The sequence below is a fragment of the Brachypodium distachyon genome, chromosome 3, assembly GCF_000005505.3.
Source record: "Brachypodium distachyon strain Bd21 chromosome 3, Brachypodium_distachyon_v3.0, whole genome shotgun sequence".
NCBI lineage: Eukaryota > Viridiplantae > Streptophyta > Magnoliopsida > Poales > Poaceae > Brachypodium > Brachypodium distachyon.
In genome coordinates, this window is record NC_016133.3 from 47877605 (window position 1) to 47898672 (window position 21068).

Here is a 21068-nt window from a genome sequence, read left to right on the forward strand (position 1 = left end):
ACCCGCCTGTGATATATACCAGTACAGAGGGAAACAAGAGTTTACCTTCCAAGACGAACTCCGGCGGCGAGCGCGCCACAACTTTATAGATTACCGCCCGGTTCACATGCTTCAAACTGTTGTCGTGGAGAAGAAAAGAGAGGAAACGGCCAAACCGGGGACGCGTCTATCAAGGCCCGCCATCCCAGTTGGACTCGGGCCCAGCTGCCCGCGGCCGCAGCACTTTGGCGACCGTCAGCGGCGGCGGCGGCTAAACCCAAACAAAAACCCTAGCGGCTGAATCCTCCCTCCTATATATATACAGCTCCAGACGGGAGGCAACGAGGCAGGGCCATCCGCCATCCACATTCCTACACCCGTGCTACTCCGGTTGAACCTCCAGAGGCGAAGAGCAATGGCGCGCGCTCAGGTCACCAGGCTGCTCTCGCTCAGGTTCGGTCCACTTCCTCTTGTTGATTTCCATGGCGATGGATTTTCTCATGTTTCTGATTCGCCCTGCTGTGTTTCTCCTTTTTTATCTTACTTTTCTGTTCGTGCTGCAGCCGGCGGGGCTACGCCGCCTCGGCTGGGGCAGAGCGCGCGTCGGCGATGGCGGCGAGGATCTCGGCCACGGAGGGCGCCGCCGGCAGGGAGATCTTCTGGATGAGGGACCCCAAGACGGGCAACTGGATCCCCGAGAACCGGTTCGCCGAAGTTGACGCCGCCGAGCTCCGGGCGCAGCTGCTATCCAGAAAGGGCACTGCCCCCAATCCCGCCCAATTCTGAGATTTTGAAACTTCAAATCTTTAATTATCGTGAGGAATCACTTTATTCGTTTCTATTGTTAGAATTGTCTCGTGTCACAAAAATAAAATCATGCAGTATTGGGTTGCTCGCCCAATTTGCCATCGCTACTGCAGCTGAAATTACAGATCGTGTGTAGTGAAATGCAACGAAATGTACAAGAGAGCGGGGTGTATCGATGAGCAATGATTTGGGAATTCAAAAGCCGTCCATTACAGGCGATTCTTTTAAACTACTCGAATCAGGGATGGAGGAATCAATTAACATGTTCTTGCGATGAGAAAGATAGCGGTGGCGAATTGCTCGTTACGATATCTAGTTCATCTGTATCTCCTGCAGGGACTTCTGTCGATCAGGCAACATTGGGTCTGGACTTCACCTCCTTTTGGGAGGGAAGGACAGTGGGCACCCTCTTCACGTCGTCCTTGCCGCCGTTCTCCGGACGGACCGTGGCGGAGAAAGTCCCCTTCTGGACCGATATCGCCGACGCCAGCGTGATGGGCATGAGGCAGAGGCCCCTGTTCTGCAGGTACTGCATCGCCATCGTCATGTTATCCTCCATCATCTGTGCCACCTCCTGCTCCAACACCACTTTGTCCTCCACGAAATCATCGGAATCGGTTTGTCGGTGGCCTGCGTGCCCCTTTCCTCCTGCTGCTGCTCCTGATTTCGGGGACCCCATGACGAGCCCAGAGCTCTGCATCAACAATTAAATTACCAGTTAAGAGATGGCACAAAAATTGCAATGCGTACATTTTTCTGATTCTGAATCAACTTCTTGGTTTTTACCTCATTATGGGAGTCCATCAGAAGTGGAACCAAAGCATCGGTCGCGCCCAGCCTGCTCATGCTGAGAACCTTGAATCACAGCAATGTGCATCAGTAGACAAGCAAAAGAGATGAAGAACAGCAGAATGTAGACTAACTGCGTCGACGTGCACGGACCTTGGTTTGTAACTGAAGAAACTTTATGTATTCGATGATCTCTTCAAGCATAGACGCCTTGTCCGTCTGCGCATCAGAAAAATGTAATCTTCAGAAACAAGCACATATCAAACTTGATAGAAACATCAAACAAAAATGACGGCGAGTCCTTTTTCTGTGTGGTTACAAGAAAGTGCACACACCGCCGCACGTACCCAGGGTTGACCGGAGGAGGGCGAGGTGCCGGACCTCGCCGCCTCTTCTCCCCGTGGGGGACAGGGGCGCCTGGGCCGCCGACAGCAAATGGGGGAGAGAGGGCGGAGGAAGAAATGATGGTAATTTCTTGCTTGAGGTTAACAACGGCCCTCTATCTATATAACGACTTGCTAATGGCACGACACTATTTTTGGGACTTGAACAAGACCGGCGATAGCAATCTGGAGCTGGCCTAAACGTAGGTGACCCTCCCTGGATTCGGGCTGAATCTAAACATAGCCGTGCTCTGCATGTGTGTGCCTTGTGCCTAGCTCTATCTGTCATGTGGGTGGAAAATAGTCGCGCCATTCCTCCGGCGAAATGAATTGCCGTGCCATTCGAAACAATACTACTGTTCTGGGAGAGATAAAACCAAAATACTACTCCCTCCGATCCTAAATTGGTGTCGAAGTATTACATGTATTTAGACACTTTTTAAGAATAGGTACATTCATATTTTGGCAAATTTGAGTCAAGAATTTAGTATCAGAAGGAGTAGTACGAAGTACTGTACCTTGTTGGAGTTTGGAACGAGTTCTTGCAGATTCTTCATCCTGTCGGAGATCTTCTCCCTCCGGAGCTGCAAACAGGCATAGCCACGAAGCTCGTGAGAATGTGAAAGTCTTCACCAACGAGTGAAAATGATGAACATGTCAGACTCGAGGTGGAGCAAAGAATCGCTGGGATGAATGGCGGCTCACCCTCTCGGCGATGCTGTGCGGATCCGTGGCCTGGCCCCGGCGAGCCCTCACACGAGCCTTCGGAGCGCCTCCACCGACGGCGACCCCATTGCCGTTCCTGCCATCTTCAGCGCACTGCACGCCGTTCTCGCTGTCAGTTAACGGAGTGGGGAAAACTTGCAGCACAAACCGGCAGAAAGAAAAGATAGAAACCTGCTTGGGGTTGAAAGGTGCAAGTTGTGCCCCAGGCACCAGGTTGAGGTGGCGCAGACCGCTGCCAAACTCCTGCACAATTAACGTTGCCATTGATCAGGTAACAGGTATTCAGGTTAAATGATCGATCAGGTACTGCTACTACTGTCAGGCAGCTGATCACAGTGTGGTTCACCTGCTGCAGAGTGTCGATGTCGGGACGGATTTGCTGCTGCCCAGGAGCGAAAGACAGCAGCTTGCCAGCGCTGAACTTGGCATCATCCTGCAGGCCGGCGAAAACATGAAAGGCCGTGACGATCAATAAGAAGTCCAAGAGAACATCTTGTATAATACGAGCAAAGGTTTAAGCCTGCTTACGTGTAGCTGCAGCTGCGCCGGGGCCACGGTGCCTAGCTGCTGGTACCCGTTCGGGGCAGCCTCGTGCAGGAGATCGTCGCCGGGGAAGCCGAAGCTCTGCGGCGTTTCCTCGCCCGCGTAGCCCGAGGCCCAGGCGACCGGAACCGGATGCCGCTCTCCCATGAGGAACTGAGGCAGGACGCCCGCGGCGCCTGACTGCTCGCTCCCGCTGCTCTCGTTGGAGCTGCTGCAGAGCACCGGGGCACTGTCCGTCAGCGACACGTTCTGGCCGCCCAGGATCGAGCACAGCGTGTAGTCCAGGTCGTCGGTGCTCCGCAACAGCAGCTGCTGCTCGTGGTCGTGCAGCTTCGCGTTGTTGCCGGCAGGAAACACGGTTGCGGCGGCGAGTTCTTTGTCCGTGATCAGCTGCGTCGGCGAGGAGCCGTTCTGGAGGTGGTGGAAGCCCATGCCTTGGGCTGACGAACCGGCCCACGACGAGCCGGGGAACACCATGTCCTGAGGCCATGCCGGCGACGGGATGAAGGGATCCACGAAGCCGCCCATCTCACACTCAAAAACAAATCCTGCGAAAACAGAGTTGGAACGATTGTGCTGTCAGTCGCGGACTACCCCAGCAGAGGAAGAAAGAGGAGTGGCAACGGGTGCACCACATCAGAGTTGACCAATTCAACTTGAGATCCAGAGCACAATGATGTCAAGAAATGTTGTTGCTGACAACTAAATCAGGCTAATTAAAAATGGTCAACCGATTAAAGAAGAGCAAGTTGCTGCTCCTGCGAAACTATATCCATTTGGTACTCTGCTTGTCTGACAGATTGCACCCGAAGAAGGATCTCCAATAGAAACCACTCCCGTATTAAAAAGAATCCTATAACTCGACCGTTTGCATCTGGATTGCTGCCGCTGCAGCATAAAGAAATGTACGGATCGAGAATAAGTCATCGGATATAGCTAGAGCGGTGTGCAACATATAGAGTACGTCATCGATCGGGTTTAATGCCCAAATCTGAAGAACCCCAGAAGAAATAGAAGAAGAAAACACTGTAATTAGGAACGGATCCATCACTGTAGATCCGATTTATTCAACAACATTCCGCACCACCGTGTGGAGTAACGTTTTTGTAAAGATAGGGAAACCGTAGTTTAATCAAGAACTGACGAGCTAGGAACGGAAGCCAGACTCGAAAACCTCTCTGCCTCCTTCAACGAAATCCCCCAAAACATGCAAGAACAACAACACTAGAAACTCCCCGCTTTCGCGTTTCATCAAGAACCGACGAGCTCCGAATTCCCCCCAAAACATGCAAGAACAGCACAAGAAACCCCGCGCCGTGTGATAGGAAACGCAGAAGAAAACGAACCGGGGCGCGATCCTAGCAGCTACCGGCCCGCAGAAAGATCTACAACTGATGCGCGCTGGAGAGGACGGGGGAGTCGAAGAGCAAGGGAGAGAAGAAGGGGATCGATTGAGCTCACACAGTTTGACGTCAAGGCGAGCCGAGGAAGCCGAGGAGGAGAAGAGCAAGGTAACCGCTTCAGCTCCGCTCCTCCAGGATTTCTCTGCCCTGAAGAAGAGGAGATCGGGGGCGGTCACTCTTCAGTTCAGTCCCCGCGAGGCGCTGTCTGTTTATTGTTTATCTGCGCGTGTGTGTGAGACGGTGTCCCTTTTTATTGCTGTGCTTTGCTTCGCTTTGTGTGTTTGTTTGTATCCGGGCGTGCGTCGCATCTCGCGTGACAAGTGTAGGCACGGGAAGCGGGCCGATCGTTATATACTCGTCCGGGCCATGTAATTGCCCCCCTTGAATTTTTTTTCTACTCTTTTGTGCATTACTTCCATTATTACTGTTGGCTCCAAACGGAAGGCCACAAGCCACGTCGGGATATGTATGTGCGAGCAGTGCGACAGAAACTTGTCATGCGCTAACGACACTCAGTGCTCGACACGTTTAACTTTTTTTTAACCCTAGTTTTTTACAACAAACATCCAATCATAACCTATATGGCAAGAATAACTAAACTAATATATGCTCACCTTGTTGAAACTTGACAGTTGGTTTGGCACCCATCATTTGGGCATGGAGTTTGGGTGGCACGAAATTGGCCATCGGAATTCAATGTCAAATTTCATGAAATTACACTATAACTAACCCAAATTCCTCTCTACAAGCCATCATTTCTCTAGAATTGTCTTTCACTCTACAATTTCATGTGGTAGACAAACATGATTTTTGAACCCGGAATTCAAATTCAACCAAATGAAATCTTATCAAAAATTGGATTTCATTTCATTTCTACCAAATGAAATGAATTCTTGGTTGCCAAACGGGCTATAAGGGTGTCTGCAAAGGCTGACTCTGATTGACTCTTATTTAAAATTTGCTGACGTGAAAGAAACATAAATATGAGAGGAAAGAGAATTTGACTCTGAGTCGGACTTTAAAGCAAGAATCGACTAACTAAGAGTCAGCCAAGAGTCTATCTTTTAACCATTGTAGAACGTCGCATTTAACGCTAACAAATCATCTAGAGTTAGTTTAAAGACACAAGCCATTGCACGTATTATTTATTGTTGACTCTAGATGACGTGAAGAGTCGGTGCTGATTCTACTATTACAGATGCCCTAAGCGGCATTAGTAGAATTTTATCAATCGATATTTTCCGGTAGAAACACAATGTTCTTTTCGAGCAAGATATAGCTAACTCCCACGCTTCTCTAACCAATAATTCTGAGTATTTTTTTTCCTCTTTAGCGCATACTGCCACTAAAAGAAGATCGATACTGATGTAATGATGTTCTTTCACATCGAGACAGCAAGCACAAAGAAGGAAGGAAGAACAGGATGAACTTGTGGGATAGTGACAACAAAAAGATGATTAAAAATCTAACAATTGTATATTTTATCGGTTTTTCCAGAGAGTATATTTTATCGGTTTATGCGATGTTTCGGATTATAATCGACAGATCGAGTTGGCCGAACGCTTCACGTAGAGGATTTGAGTTAATTATCCAGGGTTGATATGATTATCAATATATGATGATTATTGAAAAGGAGGGTGTCCTTTGCAGGAGCAGTCCTTCTGTTTTTTAGAGCGAGCTAGCTCTGCATTTTCTGTTCGCTCTACTTCTCTACCGACCCCACCCCGAGTCCTTGACCTGCCCTGGTCTGCCCGTGAGCCTTCACCAGAGAGGCAACAAGTCGGTTCATACGGCATTCCTGCTACGGTAGATCCGGGTGTGACGTAGCCAGACGTCGAGGCCTTGAGGACACGATTCTGACTTCCGGTACCGGACGAGAGTTAGTGACCGAGCATAGCGTGACGCCGCGGGATGTGCGGCCACACTCAGACCTCACTCCCCGCGGGATCTGCCGATTCGAACCGCTCTTTTTCCAGATGCATCCGTTACGGCCTGCTGCGCCGGTTGGACCTTTTGGTTGACTCGATCACCACACAGAAAAGCATCAGCTTCGTTCTTTCTCCTTTTCGCTTGTCTCGACTCTCCGACTTGCTTGGCTGGTGCAGGGTATGCATGGCCATCGATGTTGAATTCATGTGTGAGTGACCTCAGCTGCTTTGCAACATAAAAGATCGGGCTCGTTTGGCTGCAACTAAACTAGAAATGCGTGCAACGCTAGCGTCCAGGTTGCAGCAGGAGACCGCAGTGGTATCATTATCGAACTGCACCGTGCACATAGCGGACGGGCGGACGGCACGGAGAAAACCATCATCACTCATCAATGGACAAATACAAGGAAATTGATCAGGACGCCACGAACGGGGACGTAGCTCATATGGTAGAGCGCTCGCTTCGCATGCGAGAGGCACGGGGTTCGATTCCCCGCGTCTCCAAAACGTTGTTCTTATTCTTTTTTTTTACAATTTACAACAACAAACTGCTAGTGCTTTCTCTCCTGTCTCAAAATTCTTCTGTTTTTCCTTTAAAAAATATATATATTCTGTTTTTCATAATTCTTGTCTTAAATTTGCCCAAATGGATGTATCTATTCCTAAAGCGCGTCTAGATACATGTAATATTTCGACAAGAATTATGAAACGGAGGGAGTAGTTGTAAGTTGCACACCACACCATGCTGTACAGTTGTGATCTGTCAACCACTAGACACAAAAGCGTTCAAATTGGTTGCAAGATAGTTCAATTTAAAGGCCGATGAATAAGCTCCTCTGTTCCTTGCGTTTTGAGCCTCTTGTCTGTGCCTCGGTCCTTGATGAACTGATATGTGAGGGCGGCTGGCTGTGTTTCAGGGATACGAGCCGTAAAAGGCCGAATCTGTCACAGCTGTGCATGCGTTTCACTACTCCGTAGTTCTTTGGTACGACTAACTCCAGCGGTCCAGCCTCCGGTAGCTAGTTTCGTTCAAAAAAATGGAACGCAGTTGATAATTTCTTGCTTCACGTACTGGAGTACAGTATCAGAAGTGGTGCATTCTGGTGCATCTGAAAGTTGTGTTGCAGGCTTTAACGCCAGAGACAATCAGTCAGACTTGTCTCATTGTCTGGAACAAAAGTAATACTTCAATGAGTACCTGAATTTTGCCCACGAAAATCTCTGCTGTCCGATCTTACTCATTGAAGACAGCAAAACAAGGCATCCGCATTACCCGCGCACTTAGCATACAGTTCAGAATTCAAAGCAGGGCGACAGGCTACTCAGAAAGGGAAAATTGAGTACTGTGCACACATCTTGACCAAGTTGAGGACACTGACCATGATCCTAAAGAGAAAGCACTGATACATCCAACACTGCAATGAGACATCCTCAATGACACATCTTGACAACAGTTCACGACACTTATCATGATTAAAGAGCAAGCACTGATACATCTAACACCACAATGAGACATCCCCAATGATACATGAATCACATCACAAGCACAAACAGGTAAGCTATAAGTTACTACAACCAACTCGCAGTTACTTACCATAACTTAACTACTCCTGGTTGCTAAATACCACTACAATCTAGCAGTTCTCAATAGTCATTTCTTGCTCCCAGACCAACCTAATTAACTGGGAGCAATTCAAACCAGGACAATGCCAATTGACTGGATACAAATTCTACTGGCTCTCTTCCTCTTCATCTTCCACCTCATCATCTTCTTTGTTGTCGTTGCTGCCACTACCATGGCCTGTGGCATCCTCGCCGGCATTGTTCTGGTTGTACTGGTAGGATGGGTGTTGCAAGGATTGATGATGCCTGCCATCCTTCACACGGTACCGGACATGGTGATTGCTGCTGGTCCCGACATCAGGTGCCATAGATGTTCTCCTGGAGCCGTTGCCATCAGCAACGGCGGGGACTGTGGCAGGTGCTGAATTGCCAATCATGGCAGCAGCAACGGCAGCAAGGGGACCAAGTGCGGTACCATTGTTGGCCTTTGAGATCTCCATCTGCATCTTGAGGAAGAACTGCACACGCTGGTCCTCTAGCTCGCGGGCAGCATTCAGGCGGTCCCGCTCCATCCGGAGCTCATGCTCCCTTTTCGAGGCCTCAACACGTTCAAACGCCTCACCAAACCGCCGAATCGCCTGCGCCAGGTCGCGCAGACCCTGCACACGGACGCTGCTATCTGCTCCATTCACAGCCTCCTCGACACGCTGTCTCTTGCCGTTGGCAGCCTCAACCGGTGGCTCAGGTGGGAACCCATCGGACGAATCCGACGATGCTGAGGCCTGGGGCGGCGACGGCAGCCTGCGCTTTAGACCTGCGGAGGGGGGGAAGTGCGAGGTCGTACGGCTGCGCGTAGGGAAGTTGAAACGCGGAATCATAACAGCGGTTGTCCGCTCGGCGAGGTTAGAGGAGCCCGAATTTCCTGCAGCCCGGCCAGAATTGCCCCCGAGCTTCTGGACGGGGGCGAGGAGGTAGTCGAGGCGGTCGAAGAATGGCCATGAGGAGCCCGACTTGGACTTCTCGACCTTGTACTTCTTCTTGAGGGTGTCGATGCGGTTCTTGCACTGGATGTCGGACTTGGGCGGCTTGGAGTAGCCGTCGCGGGAGGAGACGACCTCGGCAACTTCCTGCCACTGTGGGTGGCGTAGGCTGCCGCGACCGAGCGCGACGAAGCGCTCGCCCCAGGCGTCGATCAGCGTGGAGGTGGCGCCGTCGCTCCAGGCGTCCTCTCGGCCCCCTCCGCCGCCGCCGCCGCCGCTGGAGGGGGCAGGCTTCTGGATGGGGAGGGCGACGGCGAGGTGGCCGGGGGGCACGGCGGCGACGGTGACGGGTTCGGCGAGCGGGAGCGGAGACGAGGAGCGCGATGGGGAGGGCGATGGCGACGGGGAGGCGGCGCCGTCGTCGTCCATGGGCCGAGATCTGGAAGTGGTCGTCGGGCGGCGGCGGGCGAGGGTTTGGGGATATTTCCGGGATGGGGGTAGTGGCTGCTGGTATGCGGGATTATTCGGGGGGCATTTGCATTTTGTGGCGTGCGGTGGCCATCGTGTCCGGCGGCGATGGGAGCCGTTTGCCCGTTTCCCTGCTGCGGCGTCGGAGCGCTCCGATATGCTTCTTGGGCCGTTTCATGTTCAGGAACGGGCTCGTGGGCCGGCTGCTTGTGCATACAGTTTTTCCTACTTCGTTTTAGAACTATGCTTGGGCATACAATTTGTGTAGTGTGCACTCCCTCGATTTGAATTATCGATTTCTATGCTTCAATTTAAGCAGAAATTGCATTTTCTTACCGCCCAGAAATACTTTTTGTCGCTTAATTTTTAAAGAAAAAACTTTAAATCTCAGTTATCGTATCAGACCTGTTGAATTAAGATCTGATGTCATCCACATTCTCTTCTCTTCCACTTGCTATCACTGGATTAAAATCCGACGGCCAAACATAACGACTATGTCGACTGATCCCTAACTAAAAAGCATGCGAGTGCTCAATAGTAAAACTGTGGAATAGGGAGCGAACGTCCGCTCCTCGGTCTTCCAGCACGATGGTAAAGTTGACATCCGCACAGAACTAAAGTTACCACCTCCACAGAATTAAAGTTGCCACCCCGCGAAATTAAACGTTCGCTCCCTAGTATTATGGCGCGACGGGATAAAGTTGCCACATGTACAGAACTAAAGTTGTCAGCTTCACAGACGAAAGTTGCCACGCTTGTAGAACTAAAGTTGCCATGCCACAGAACTGAAGTTGTCACCCCACAAGACACGTGGCACGATCTTAGTCAGTCTTCTCAGGGCCAGTTCTAAATTTGATTAGACTACCAAACTAGTTTGAACAGATGTGGCTTCTACAGGAAGTTAGGTGAGGGAAGCTTCTAGAACGTAGCCTAGTCGGATGGCCAGCAAAACCGTTCGCTCCGAGAGATTAAAGAGCGAATGTTCGCTCTATATAAATTCCGATTAAAAAAAACCTAAACTGCTCAACATTTTTCTTTACCGCCCTAAACCGATCTCTGCATTTTTCGAAGAAGACTGCTCGTCTGCAGTAAAACCTGCCTAGTGGCATCTACGCCGCGGTAATCGCGGTGGCCGCACAGTAAAACTACCAGTGAGAACTGGTAGGATTAGGAACGACCGAACGACACAGAGGGACTGCCGCCGGGATCGCCTAAGCTCTGTTCCGTCCCGCCGGAGATGGCCAGGGCAACCTCCTCTGTGGGGACCTCTCTCATCTGCTTGTTGTCTCTACTCCTCTTCCTCCACAGGTTTGCCGCACCTGTTCTACATCTCCTCCTCTACTGGACTTTGGGCGGGCTCGTGTCCATGCTGCAGATGGTGGCTTCCTAGCCTTTCTCTGTCATACGGATGTTAGATTTGTTCGACTAGCATGTTGCCTCGATGGATCTGAGCTAGATTTCGCTCCTAATCAGCCCCATCATCCTGGCTCTCCGCTTTCCTCGCTTAATTGGGAATAATCTGGTGGGCATAACGATTCCAAACGTTCTCGGGCCTAGCCATAGTGGTTATTGAAGTCAAAGCAATGATTTTACTCTAGACCAATCGAATTGAAGCCGGTTTCTGTTCATGGATGCTTTGTGGCGCATGTAGTTGTAGGAACGAGGAAGTTATGCAGTGTGCAATGTTGTACTGGGTAATCTGAGTCTAATTTAGTGGCATGCATTTATGATGAATTTACAAGTGGTATTGGGGACTTGGTTTGTGATTAATTCAGGTGCCCGAGCTGTGGGGCTCTGGAGAGGGAGAGGACGCTGGCGATGATCAAGCCAGACGGTTTGTCTGGTAATTACTCGCAGAAAATCAAGGAGGTCATCCTGCAGTCTGGATTTGATATTGTTCAAGAGGCAGTTGTTCGACTAGATGCAGAGAGGGCATCTGTCTTCTACGCTGAGCATTCTGAGAGAAGCTTCTTCGAAAGCCTAGTGAAGTATATGACGAGGTATGTTATTCAAAATTCAAAAACTTGTGCATTTTATTCCTCTCAAGTCCTCGTAGGATTTTATGAACTGTAAGGATACTGCAAATAATATTGACACGATTCTTTATGAAAGTGTCAAACGCTATGGGATGCTTGGCTTAGTGGTATGATGGTGGTCACTTCAAGGAAAATTTGATCTATGCCACCTCAAACCACTTCTCTTTCAAGGTGTGCTCCATCCAATACCCAGTATTGAGATGGTTTTTTCCTTCACTTTCTTTGTATGAGAAAACCAAGCAGTTTCTGAAAACATGCAGACTTCGGACTCAAGGTCCAATCTGGAATTTTGTTAGAAATCCAGTAAGCATGCGCACATTACATCCTGAATCAAATTACAAATTTCGTTGGCACACAGCACATTTTGGTCCATTTAAGTTTCATTTTATCTTTTTGAGAGAACTCCATTGAAATTTCTTGTTTATGGTACAAGGCAGCCTCCAGCCCCTGACATGATTGTTTATCTTTGTGCTGAAATTCAGCGGCCCAGTTCTTGCTATGGTTCTGGAAAGGCCTGATGCCATCTCACACTGGCGAACTTTGATAGGGCCAACTGATGCAAGAAAGGCTAAAACTTCACACCCTAACAGGTTAAGAACCACAGTCTTCCTTTTTTCTAGTGGAGAACACCTTATGTGAAACAATAATCATTCCAATGCTACCATATGAATAACTACCGGCAGTGTTCTACAGACTTTTTCATGACCTCTGTATCTGTGATCCATGGCATGTAGCACTGATAGTAACCTATTAATGATCTTGAATGTGTTGTCTCTATGCTTTCGATTTCTTGTTACTCACACCATGCTTCTCATTACAGCATTAGAGCAATGTGTGGGTTGGACTCTGAGAAAAATTGTGTTCATGGTTCAGATTCACCGCAATCTGCGGCTAGGGAAATTTCATTTTTCTTCGGTGATGTTAAATCTGGTCAGCCTCTTTTCTTTTGTTCAAAATTTTTGTTGATCACACCTTAATTTTCTGACCTTTGTTTATACTATGCAGTAACCGTGGAACATGATGAGCTGTAGAGAATATACCTGTTAACATGTATCCGTCAAAGACAGATAATTTGGAAGTTTGACGATTCCTTCCAACTGTTAGTTGATGAATACTTCCTCCATTCCATATTAATTGGTGCAGATTTAGTACAACTTGTACTAAACCCGTGCCAATTAATATGGAACGGTGGGAGTACCTATGTACAACAGACAGGCTTGGCAACATTACATTTCTTCATTTGCTAGCTTCATGTCTACAGAGTTTAGGAAATTGACTTGCAGAGTGCAGACTGTGGTTGCCATGGTTAACCTTTACCAAGCATCCCCATCCAACTGATTGTTGTTTTTTAGATAATGGAAGAGAATCCAAGTGATGGTTGTGTCTGAAAATATGTTATTTTTTCTCGAATACTGGAGGGTCTGTTAATCTTCGTATTAAGAAGAAATACCATGATGTGTCAGGAAGAAAAATATAATTGGCTGTACTGGATGCAAACCCAATACTTCCTCGGGCCGGAATTACTTGTCGAAATATTACATGTATGTAGACGTTTTTTACACATAGATACATCCATATTTGGACAAATTTGAGACAAGTAATACCGGTCAGAGGGAGTAGTTCTTTTTGTGAGATTGAAAATTTATAGCGACTCTTTTGAAGAGGCCAGTTGTCAGTTCTCAGAATGCAAGTCCAGATGCAGTAATCCAGAAGCAAGGGAGAACGGAGCAGCTATTTTCTGAAAATAACATGCTAGAGTACCGGCAATAATCTGTCTCTAATGTCGATTTACCCAAGATTATAAATTCACATCGGACTTGCAGATTACTACTGTAATATGGGCTCAACTAAGGTTGAATGCTGAACTTCTATCAACTTCGTTTCTAAAGCAATTGAACTAGTTTCCCGTGTTTCCAACGGGGACTGAGCGCTTATTACGATATTAAGATATCCGATTTATGTTTGTACCATATGTCCAGCAACAATTCGATTTTGAATTTGGATTCAAGTACTGCACGAATTTAGAATTTGGAAGATCCCTATCCCAACCGGTGATGCCCGGTTATTTCCGGAGCAACTTGGGTACAGCCGGGAGCTTTAATGCACTAGTTGACCTATTAGAATATCAGAATGTTTTTTATACGCATTTTTTGTGATAATTCACGCAACGCACATCTAGCATTCCACACATTTATACATTTCCAGGTCAAAATTCGGTTGACACTCAACAGGAAACACAATTCCAACTGTAATTGTACTACTCCGTACCAAAATTGATGAATAGTGTTATGGCCTCATTTATTCAGTACTTTTCAGTTCCATTTTGCTTGTTCTGATCAAATTTTGATCTGAAATTCTAGAAACCCCTGTGTGTGATGTCCGAGTATTGTAAAAAAATAAAGAAATTTGCGACTTCTCCAGTAGAATAAAAACACTTGAATCGGCGGGGATCGGCGGAGGTAATGGATTCGGTGATTCCGCGATGGGCCATGGCGGCTGTCTCCACCCAGGCCGCACTTTGGTCATGGGGTTTCGAGGTTGTTTTCATCGAGGGATTAGTTAAATCCCACTGATCTTCTCACGAGTTCTGGGTGTGCTGGTGCACAGCCGGCACGCCGTCTTGATCCCCCCCGGCTGCACAGCCGGCACACTGATCTTTTCATCGAGGAATAAGGGGATTTTCCTGGCACCGACGACAATGGTGACAGTGGCGCCACCGTGTCAGCCAACGACCATGCATGTGAGCCAACCGAAGACCGGTACGATGATCCGCCCGGCCACCGAGACCTATTCTATGTCCCACTCGCAGGGATTCCACCAGCAAGGCAGCAGCGGCGTCTACGACTTCTCCTCCAATGGCTTCGTCGACCGGCCGGGCTCAAGCAGCCAGGACCAGCAAGAGCAGCAGCATGTGGCGCAGCAGAGCTGCCGCGACAAGCTCCGGGTGCACCAGGGCTTCGTGGACCCGGCCGCCGAGAGAGCAGCGCACGGCCGGCTGCTCCGGCCCTCGATGGCGACGAGCACGCCGGTGCCATGTACCTACCACGCGGCGGCTACCGGCGCCTACTCACCGAGATGTTCAACTTTCTCCGCTAACCATACGCCGCCATCCACCATCGAGCTGCTCGGGTCAACCCATGGCCAGTACACGAAGACCCTCGAGGTAGAAGAAGACGAGGGGATAAGGAAAAAGAAAAGGACAAGGGTCTCATGAAAAATACGCGCTGATAGGCGGGACCCATATGTCAGAAATACCATCAAACGTGCATAAAACGTAGGATGATTTAGGATAATTGAACACAAAACGTGTGGTTTTGCGGATAAATTAGAAAACATAGAGGCTCGTTGAGAATCGTGTCTAGAAACTTATGATTTTGTGAAATTTATTCTAAAAACAAGAAAGATTGTATTCGGCAAAGAGCTGTTGCCTTTCTAGTTGTAGGCACTGGGCAGTTGGGGTAACTTTCATAATCGTCCAGTGGAGAAGATCGAAAACTGACCCGAACGAATTTCTCAGATTGCAGTACGAAATTCACAATTGCTAAAAAACGCCTACAAAAAAATTTCTAGCTCCTGGGACCTGGAAGCTGTCCAGGCCGAAAGGTTCCACACTCCACACCATCCAGGACCAGGAGACAAGGGAAATTCTTTCCGGAAACCCTAGAATAAATTTCCCCACAAAATCCGCAGTTTTTATCAAGTCCCAGTGCCCGGCGCCGGGAGCGTGGCCATCTGATGCGATTTACCTCCGCGAACCCAGACGCCGCGCTATGTCTTGGGCCGGCCCGGAGGAGCTCTTCCTCTCCACCTCCCTCGCCGGCTTTTTGGACAGTGAGATCCTTTCCTTCCAAATTCTTCGGTTGCTTTTCCTGTGTTCTTGTGCCCGTTCTATGCTCTGTCGCAGTAGTACTTTTTGCAACATTTGGTCCCTTTTTGGGATATTTGATCCAGTTGGGTGTAGTTGAAGAAGCCGGTAGGCACAGATTTACGCCGCTTGGGTGACATGTCGAAAGCTAGGATATCTAATGGGGATGCGGAATCTCTCGGCTTCAATGCCATTGTTTGTGCCAGCAGTGGATTTTATAGTCTTGCTGGAAACAAAATTTCTGTGTTGACTACTAGTTGGTTGTAGGCATTCAAAGGTGGAAAACTTTGATGGCCTGTGCTAAGAAAGTGGTACTCTGGTGAATCTAGCTGTACGCCATACTTAAACAAATGACGAGTTGATTCACAGATTATAATTTACTGCATTGTATTGTTTGATATGAATTAGATCAATCGCATACTTGACATGCAGAGTACACCTTGTTTTCTTGTGGATGCTACCGTCTTATGTATATTGCTGCTTACAGAGAAACTTATAGTTCTACTACGAGATGGAAGGAAACTGCTCGGCACCCTGTGTTCCTTTGATCAGTTTGGTATGCCACATCATGATCTATGTTCTTAATGCTCTTTACACTTATACTGTATGCCACCAAGATTGTTTTACATAAATGGTTGCATCCACAGCAAACGTTGTTCTCCAAGGTGCTTGTGAACGAGTAATCGTTGGGGAACTGTATTGCGATGTTCCTCTTGGTCTTTACGTCATCCGTGGAGAGAATGTTGTTTTAATCGGTGAATTGGTAATGATAGCTTTACAGAGTAGGTGACCCTTGTAGAGTTTGTATATCTGTATTGATGTATTCTGTATTGAATTGACCAGGACCGCGAGAAGGATGAACTCCCTGCTCACATGACCTGTGTTTCAGAGGCAGAAATAAGAAGGGCAAGTGCTTCTATTGATAAATTCTTGATTGGAAGATCCAGTATTCTCCTAGTATTGTTTTAGTTTTAAGTTTTTTTTGGGTCACTTGCTTTTTCTTGTGTGTCCTATACTGTTTCTTGATCTTTGCAATTTTGCTTCTTCAACTAAGTGATCGTACAAATGGGTTGGTTTTACAGTTTACCCACAAGAGTCCTGAAAAAACTGTTGGGTTAGAATGCTATTCTGGTCCCTAGGATGCATGAAATCTTCTGAATAATGACATTGGTATAGGCAGTTGATTAAATGTATTCTAAGTGAAATGGAAACCAAAAACATTGACATGTTAATTGAGCTTTGTTTCGCTACTCTCTTTGTGTTGCATGAGGTCATCATTCATATATGGGTGTCTACAGCTGTACAGCAATGGTATAAACCACAGTTTGATTTGATTTTATACCTGTCATTATTTCTAGTGGGTATCATATAAGATTCTTTATAGGCGTAGCAATCTACCCGTTTTTCTCTTCTTCTAATCATCATTCTGAAATGTGCTTGATCTGGAACTCAGAGAAAATATATACTCTTGGTGGGCTTTAACTCCAGCCTTCAACTTTTGCCTTTTATCTGGTATAAGAGCTTCGGCTCTTCTTGAGTGTCTTTCTCTTAATTATTAAGTTCATGGTTTCATAGTTCCAGCCTTCCAGCTCCTTTTGAAACAGTCGAGCATCTTGACATTTCTTTTAGTGTGTTAATTATTGTTCTATATATATTTTGTATACGTAAGCTGGATGGTGATTCTGATAATTGGGGTTCCTTCTTTTTGCTAATAAACTTAGTTTCTGCCTCCACTCAGGCTGAGAAAGCGGAAAGAGAAGCAAGAGATCTTAAGGGCTCAATGAGGAAACGGATGGAGTTCCTAGACTTTGATTAGCATTCAACTGATAGATAGACCGAAGCTGCAAGATTTTTATTGGCGGCTTCCGTAGGTGGACACATAAACCTGGTTCCATCTTACTGTGTTTGGCTCTAGATCGAAAGCTTTCACCTGGCAAATTCTTTATTGTAACCTGATAGTGTTGTAGAAGCTCCTGAGCTCTTGGAAAGCTTTTATCGCAAGTTGTAGTCTGCAGATGTAAAATGATAATTTGTCGGATCTCCTGGTTCGTTGCTGGTCTATAATTTAGAACTAATGAATCCATTTTCTATTATTGTTCTTAAGAAGCCATGTACATTTCAATTTTCAAAGACCTATGTGATCTGCAAGTTGCATATCCAAGTAAATTGTGTCGTTTTCTTTTTGTGAACCCTCAAGGATTTATTTTTTATTGTGTTTGTTATCAGCAAACTCTTGTGTTCTTTTTTTTTTAGTGGAACGACCGAAGCTTTATTAGCTAGAAAGGTTCACGGGGATATGATCCAACCATACATAACGACCAGTTTCAAAAGACGTTGCTTGCCGAGCTAATTTATGAGCTTCCCCATTTGCTTTGCATCTGTTCGGACCAAAGATGGTCTCCTGTACCTGCTTGATAACATCTAAACAATCCGAAGCAATCTTAAGGATCAAGTCTCAGTTTTTGTTTTGGGAGTGAATTTTAAGGATCAGCTGTCGTGATCCTGTGGTTGGTGGGCTTGAGAGCATCCAGTTGACTGGGCCTGGGCTCAAAATTTCGGCCTGCAGGGAGCTTCCGAGGAGGGTACCTTTCGCTGGAGAATTTTGCGGACACTGGCTGTTACACGCCTACAGCTGTCAGCCTGTCACTGTACCTTTGACGTTTCATTAACTTTTTGCCCTAACAAACATGCCACTGCAAGCGGACCATGATTCTCTAGCTTCGAGAATAGAGTAAAATACACTTGGAGTTGCAACCTAAAATTCTCTCTCGGAAGGAAAACCGAGATTTGATATTCTCTCTCAAACAACGTCCCCTTGTTCTTTCCTGAGAAATTCTTATCACTTTTGTTCCCTGATCTATGAGCTACATATGGACGCACATAGTATGACGCAAACCACGTTCAGTACATACAAGAAGACAAAAAAGAAGTTGAAGAAACTAATCAAGATGGCTGAAGCTTAGACGGGGAAAACACATTGCTCTTACTCTTTCTTCATTTCATCCATACGAGATAACCAACACAATAACAGGAATTCAGTAGCCCCCCCTAGAAAAAAAAAGGCCAGAATCAAGCAGAGTTGTATGCATGCGACTGATGGCGAAGATCGCCGCTATCGCGCTACCACGCACGCTCTTCAGTTCTATCGGCGGTTGCACTATAGCTAGCCTAGCCGGCCACCGCCGCCGCCTAAAAGCTCTGCACGGCGCGGCGCGGCGCTTAATAGACTTCACCAGAAGGGGCGTGCGTTGGGCACGAAGGGCGTGGCGAAGCATGGCTCCACGCCGATCCACGGCTGGCACGACGAAGACGAAGACGACGACGCAGCCGGCGGGACCTCGAGCGCCGCCATGTAGATCGCGGCCAGCTTGCGGACGGCGCGGCGGAGCCACCGCGCACGCGCCGCGAACCAGCGGAGCCGGAGACGCCGCAGGAGCCCGCGCCCGCGGACACGGACGCCTCCTGCTGCTGCCCTGCTTCCGGCGCCGAGCCGCACGACGGGGAGCTTCCGGCGCCGCCGGCCGAGGCCGCGCCAAAGCAGCCCGCGGTGGCGTCGCGGGATGACGTTGCATGGCGCGTCCCCCATTCTTTGGCCCACTTCTCTTTGACTCTTTTCCTCTCGATCCTCTCGGTGTGGCTTGGAGCCTTGTCTTGCTTTCCTTTTTGTTAGGTTGTCTTGCTTTCCTTTTGTCCGTGTATATGATGGAAATATACGCGGTGGGCAAGGAAATGGACGCACCGAGGCATACTTAATACGTGTGCGTAGCGCCACGAAACTCGCATGATGAGATTTGGTAAGGCGTGTTCGATTATCCATTAATTCTTCTTTTTTTAATTTCTCATAGCACTCATAAGAAACAGAAATGGCGATTTGTTATGCACCTCCGGACAGATATACCGTTCGCACAAATGGCTCATCGTTTTCACGTGTACCGGCACATTACGAGCTTCTTCGATCGCATCGGTTCAACGATAAGGCATGCACCCGGGCGGCCCCCATACTGAGAAGCTCTAGTTCCGATTCCCCGGGTCAACTCTAGCTAGCTTTAGGAACCAGCCAAAGCTCTATGTTTGCGTCATGCAAAAGCAGCGAAGCCCTCCCCGCTTTGGGAGTAGACAAGTACTACCGACGTCTGCCTTCCCTTCCCTGCAGCCCTATCTATCTATCTATAGCTCGTAGTCGTAGCTAGCGGCATTGCGTGCCTCGCCCTGCAGGTTCTTCCTTTGGCCCCTGCTCACCAACCGCTGTCCACTCTGGAGCCTTTCCCCTGTTGATCACGTCGACGAGCCAGCTAAAGCGGCCATCCCTGGCACGCACGTACGCACGTACCTGGTGCAGCGTTCGTGCATTGCATGCCGTTGTGTCCGGCATAGTGCTTTTGGTCTGGTGTTTCCACGACGGCTCCCCGCGCTGGAAGCCGTGGCTAGATCTGTGGAGCATCTCAAAGCCCGTGAGGCTCAGTGCTTCCTATCCATCTTTGGTACTACCAGTACACGTACGTACGTATTCTTTTCTTGGTGCAAAGCAAATTCTTGGTGACAACAGATAAATGGCGCAATATGTACGCTTTCGAGACCAGACCTGACAATGATAAATAAACAATGAAAGTCGGCGATTCTCGGTGGTTGGTGAAGCGGAGAAACAATGATAAACTCACATGATATATTACCCTGCTCTATATCTGGTTGCGCTGCTGTTATTTTTGGGTATTTGTCATTGGGTCTTGAAAGGCAATTCCCCTTTGCTTGTGGGAAATCGTTCCCCCCACAGCCCACACCAGTGATCGTCAGCCAATCCACTATGGCACTATAGACCAGCCGTGGTCGGGCCGAGTAGCAAAACTCTGTCGATTCTATGGTGTGATCGATGAATCTCACTTGAGACGATTCAGGTCATGCAGGCTGTTTGTACAGCAGCTTTTCCTGTCGAGTCTTAAATTAATTTACATCAAGTCTCTACTTGGAATCTAGACACCAAGGGGATGGTGGCGCAGTTGGCTGGCGCGGTGGTCTCATAGCTGGATGTGAGTGATCCTGAGGTCGAGAGTTCGAACCTCTCTCACCCCACTGTGCCGTTGCCGAGTTGTGAGGAAAAGCTCTTGTGGCCACTTTGGGTTTACACCACGCTTATCCGTTCATACGGATGACAGGAGCACATCTGAACTCGGATTCCTTTTCTTTTTTTGGGTTTTTTTTAGTTTGTTTCTCTAGAGCTGTCACCTCGCTGGGAGAGGACGGCGACATTCTGAATAAGAGACCTCAGAAGGAGTGGGATTTCAGGGGGATGCTGTTGCATCCTAGTTTTGGCCGGTCATCTTTGCAAAATTTATCTGATTGGTACTCTCTTCCCGTTCTTTAAAAAATGTCATATTAGAACAAAGTTTTGATCACAAATTACTATGTTAAAATGTGGTTTATATGACATGATACCACAAGTATCATGAAATACTTTTGATAATTTTACTAATTTTTGCGTATAACCAATGCATTTTAATAAACTTGTTGTACATAGCACTGATTCGGTCAATTGCGGCGTATAAGCACGTTTCTGACCAATCGGACCCGCATGTCAGGTTGATCAGCCGAGCCGGGCGTTAG

The 21068-nt window shown here is 47.9% G+C and overlaps 6 protein-coding genes and 1 non-coding gene across 7 annotated transcripts; 4 read left to right on the forward strand and 3 right to left on the reverse strand.

Moving 5' to 3' along the window:
• Positions 1-196: 196 nt before the first annotated feature.
• Positions 197-987, forward strand: LOC106866305 (protein SENESCENCE-ASSOCIATED GENE 21, mitochondrial). Its single transcript, XM_014900090.2, has 2 exons — positions 197-432; positions 543-987. The coding sequence occupies exons 1-2, from the start codon at positions 395-397 to the stop codon at positions 763-765; spliced, it is 261 nt and encodes an 86-aa protein (XP_014755576.1). The 5' UTR covers positions 197-394; the 3' UTR covers positions 766-987.
• On the reverse strand, positions 957-4869 carry LOC100834217. The gene is made up of 9 exons (XM_024462531.1): positions 4689-4869; positions 3213-3775; positions 3031-3117; positions 2856-2927; positions 2664-2777; positions 2477-2542; positions 1729-1794; positions 1573-1641; positions 957-1480 (listed from the first exon to the last, which is right to left on the reverse strand). The coding sequence occupies exons 2-9, from the start codon at positions 3753-3755 to the stop codon at positions 1136-1138; spliced, it is 1362 nt and encodes a 453-aa protein (XP_024318299.1). The 5' UTR covers positions 3756-3775; positions 4689-4869; the 3' UTR covers positions 957-1135.
• A 2120-nt stretch (positions 4870-6989) lies between these two features.
• On the forward strand, positions 6990-7062 carry TRNAA-CGC. Its single transcript has one exon. It is a non-coding gene; the product is annotated as a tRNA-Ala (tRNA).
• Positions 7063-7966: 904 nt separating this feature from the next.
• LOC100824926 (trihelix transcription factor ASIL1) lies at positions 7967-9661 on the reverse strand. The gene has a single exon (XM_003575129.4). The coding sequence runs from the start codon at positions 9528-9530 to the stop codon at positions 8289-8291; it is 1242 nt and encodes a 413-aa protein (XP_003575177.1). The 5' UTR covers positions 9531-9661; the 3' UTR covers positions 7967-8288.
• Positions 9662-10806: 1145 nt separating this feature from the next.
• Positions 10807-12636, forward strand: NDPK5 (nucleoside diphosphate kinase-like). The gene is made up of 5 exons (NM_001289017.1): positions 10807-10877; positions 11345-11569; positions 12088-12195; positions 12426-12535; positions 12611-12636. The coding sequence occupies exons 1-5, from the start codon at positions 10807-10809 to the stop codon at positions 12634-12636; spliced, it is 540 nt and encodes a 179-aa protein (NP_001275946.1).
• A 2458-nt stretch (positions 12637-15094) lies between these two features.
• On the forward strand, positions 15095-17592 carry LOC100825845 (sm-like protein LSM1B). Its single transcript, XM_003575132.4, has 5 exons — positions 15095-15436; positions 15958-16026; positions 16118-16233; positions 16314-16376; positions 17209-17592. The coding sequence occupies exons 1-5, from the start codon at positions 15376-15378 to the stop codon at positions 17284-17286; spliced, it is 387 nt and encodes a 128-aa protein (XP_003575180.1). The 5' UTR covers positions 15095-15375; the 3' UTR covers positions 17287-17592.
• An 837-nt stretch (positions 17593-18429) lies between these two features.
• LOC100834518 lies at positions 18430-19187 on the reverse strand. The gene has a single exon (XM_010237262.3). The coding sequence runs from the start codon at positions 19054-19056 to the stop codon at positions 18700-18702; it is 357 nt and encodes a 118-aa protein (XP_010235564.1). The 5' UTR covers positions 19057-19187; the 3' UTR covers positions 18430-18699.
• Positions 19188-21068: the final 1881 nt, after the last annotated feature.

Coding starts and splice junctions, on each gene's coding strand:
- LOC106866305 (XM_014900090.2), top strand. CDS start 395: ATGGCGCGCGCTCAGGTCACCAGGCTGCTCTCGCTCAG. Junction 433..542: donor ACCAGGCTGCTCTCGCTCAG/GTTCGGTCCACT, acceptor TTCGTGCTGCAG/CCGGCGGGGCTACGCCGCCT.
- LOC100834217 (XM_024462531.1), bottom strand. CDS start 3,755: ATGGGCGGCTTCGTGGATCCCTTCATCCCGTCGCCGGCATGGCCTCAG. Junction 2,778..2,855: donor CACCTTTCAACCCCAAGCAG/GTTTCTATCTTT, acceptor AACGGCGTGCAG/TGCGCTGAAGATGGCAGGAA. Junction 1,481..1,572: donor TGATGGACTCCCATAATGAG/GTAAAAACCAAG, acceptor TTGTTGATGCAG/AGCTCTGGGCTCGTCATGGG.
- LOC100824926 (XM_003575129.4), bottom strand. CDS start 9,530: ATGGACGACGACGGCGCCGCCTCCCCGTCGCCATCGCCCTCCCCATCG.
- NDPK5 (NM_001289017.1), top strand. CDS start 10,807: ATGGCCAGGGCAACCTCCTCTGTGGGGACCTCTCTCATCTGCTTGTTG. Junction 10,878..11,344: donor CTACTCCTCTTCCTCCACAG/GTTTGCCGCACC, acceptor TGATTAATTCAG/GTGCCCGAGCTGTGGGGCTC. Junction 12,536..12,610: donor CTTCGGTGATGTTAAATCTG/GTCAGCCTCTTT, acceptor TATACTATGCAG/TAACCGTGGAACATGATGAG.
- LOC100825845 (XM_003575132.4), top strand. CDS start 15,376: ATGTCTTGGGCCGGCCCGGAGGAGCTCTTCCTCTCCACCTCCCTCGCC. Junction 16,027..16,117: donor GTGTTCCTTTGATCAGTTTG/GTATGCCACATC, acceptor TTGCATCCACAG/CAAACGTTGTTCTCCAAGGT. Junction 16,234..16,313: donor TTGTTTTAATCGGTGAATTG/GTAATGATAGCT, acceptor TGAATTGACCAG/GACCGCGAGAAGGATGAACT.
- LOC100834518 (XM_010237262.3), bottom strand. CDS start 19,056: ATGGGGGACGCGCCATGCAACGTCATCCCGCGACGCCACCGCGGGCTG.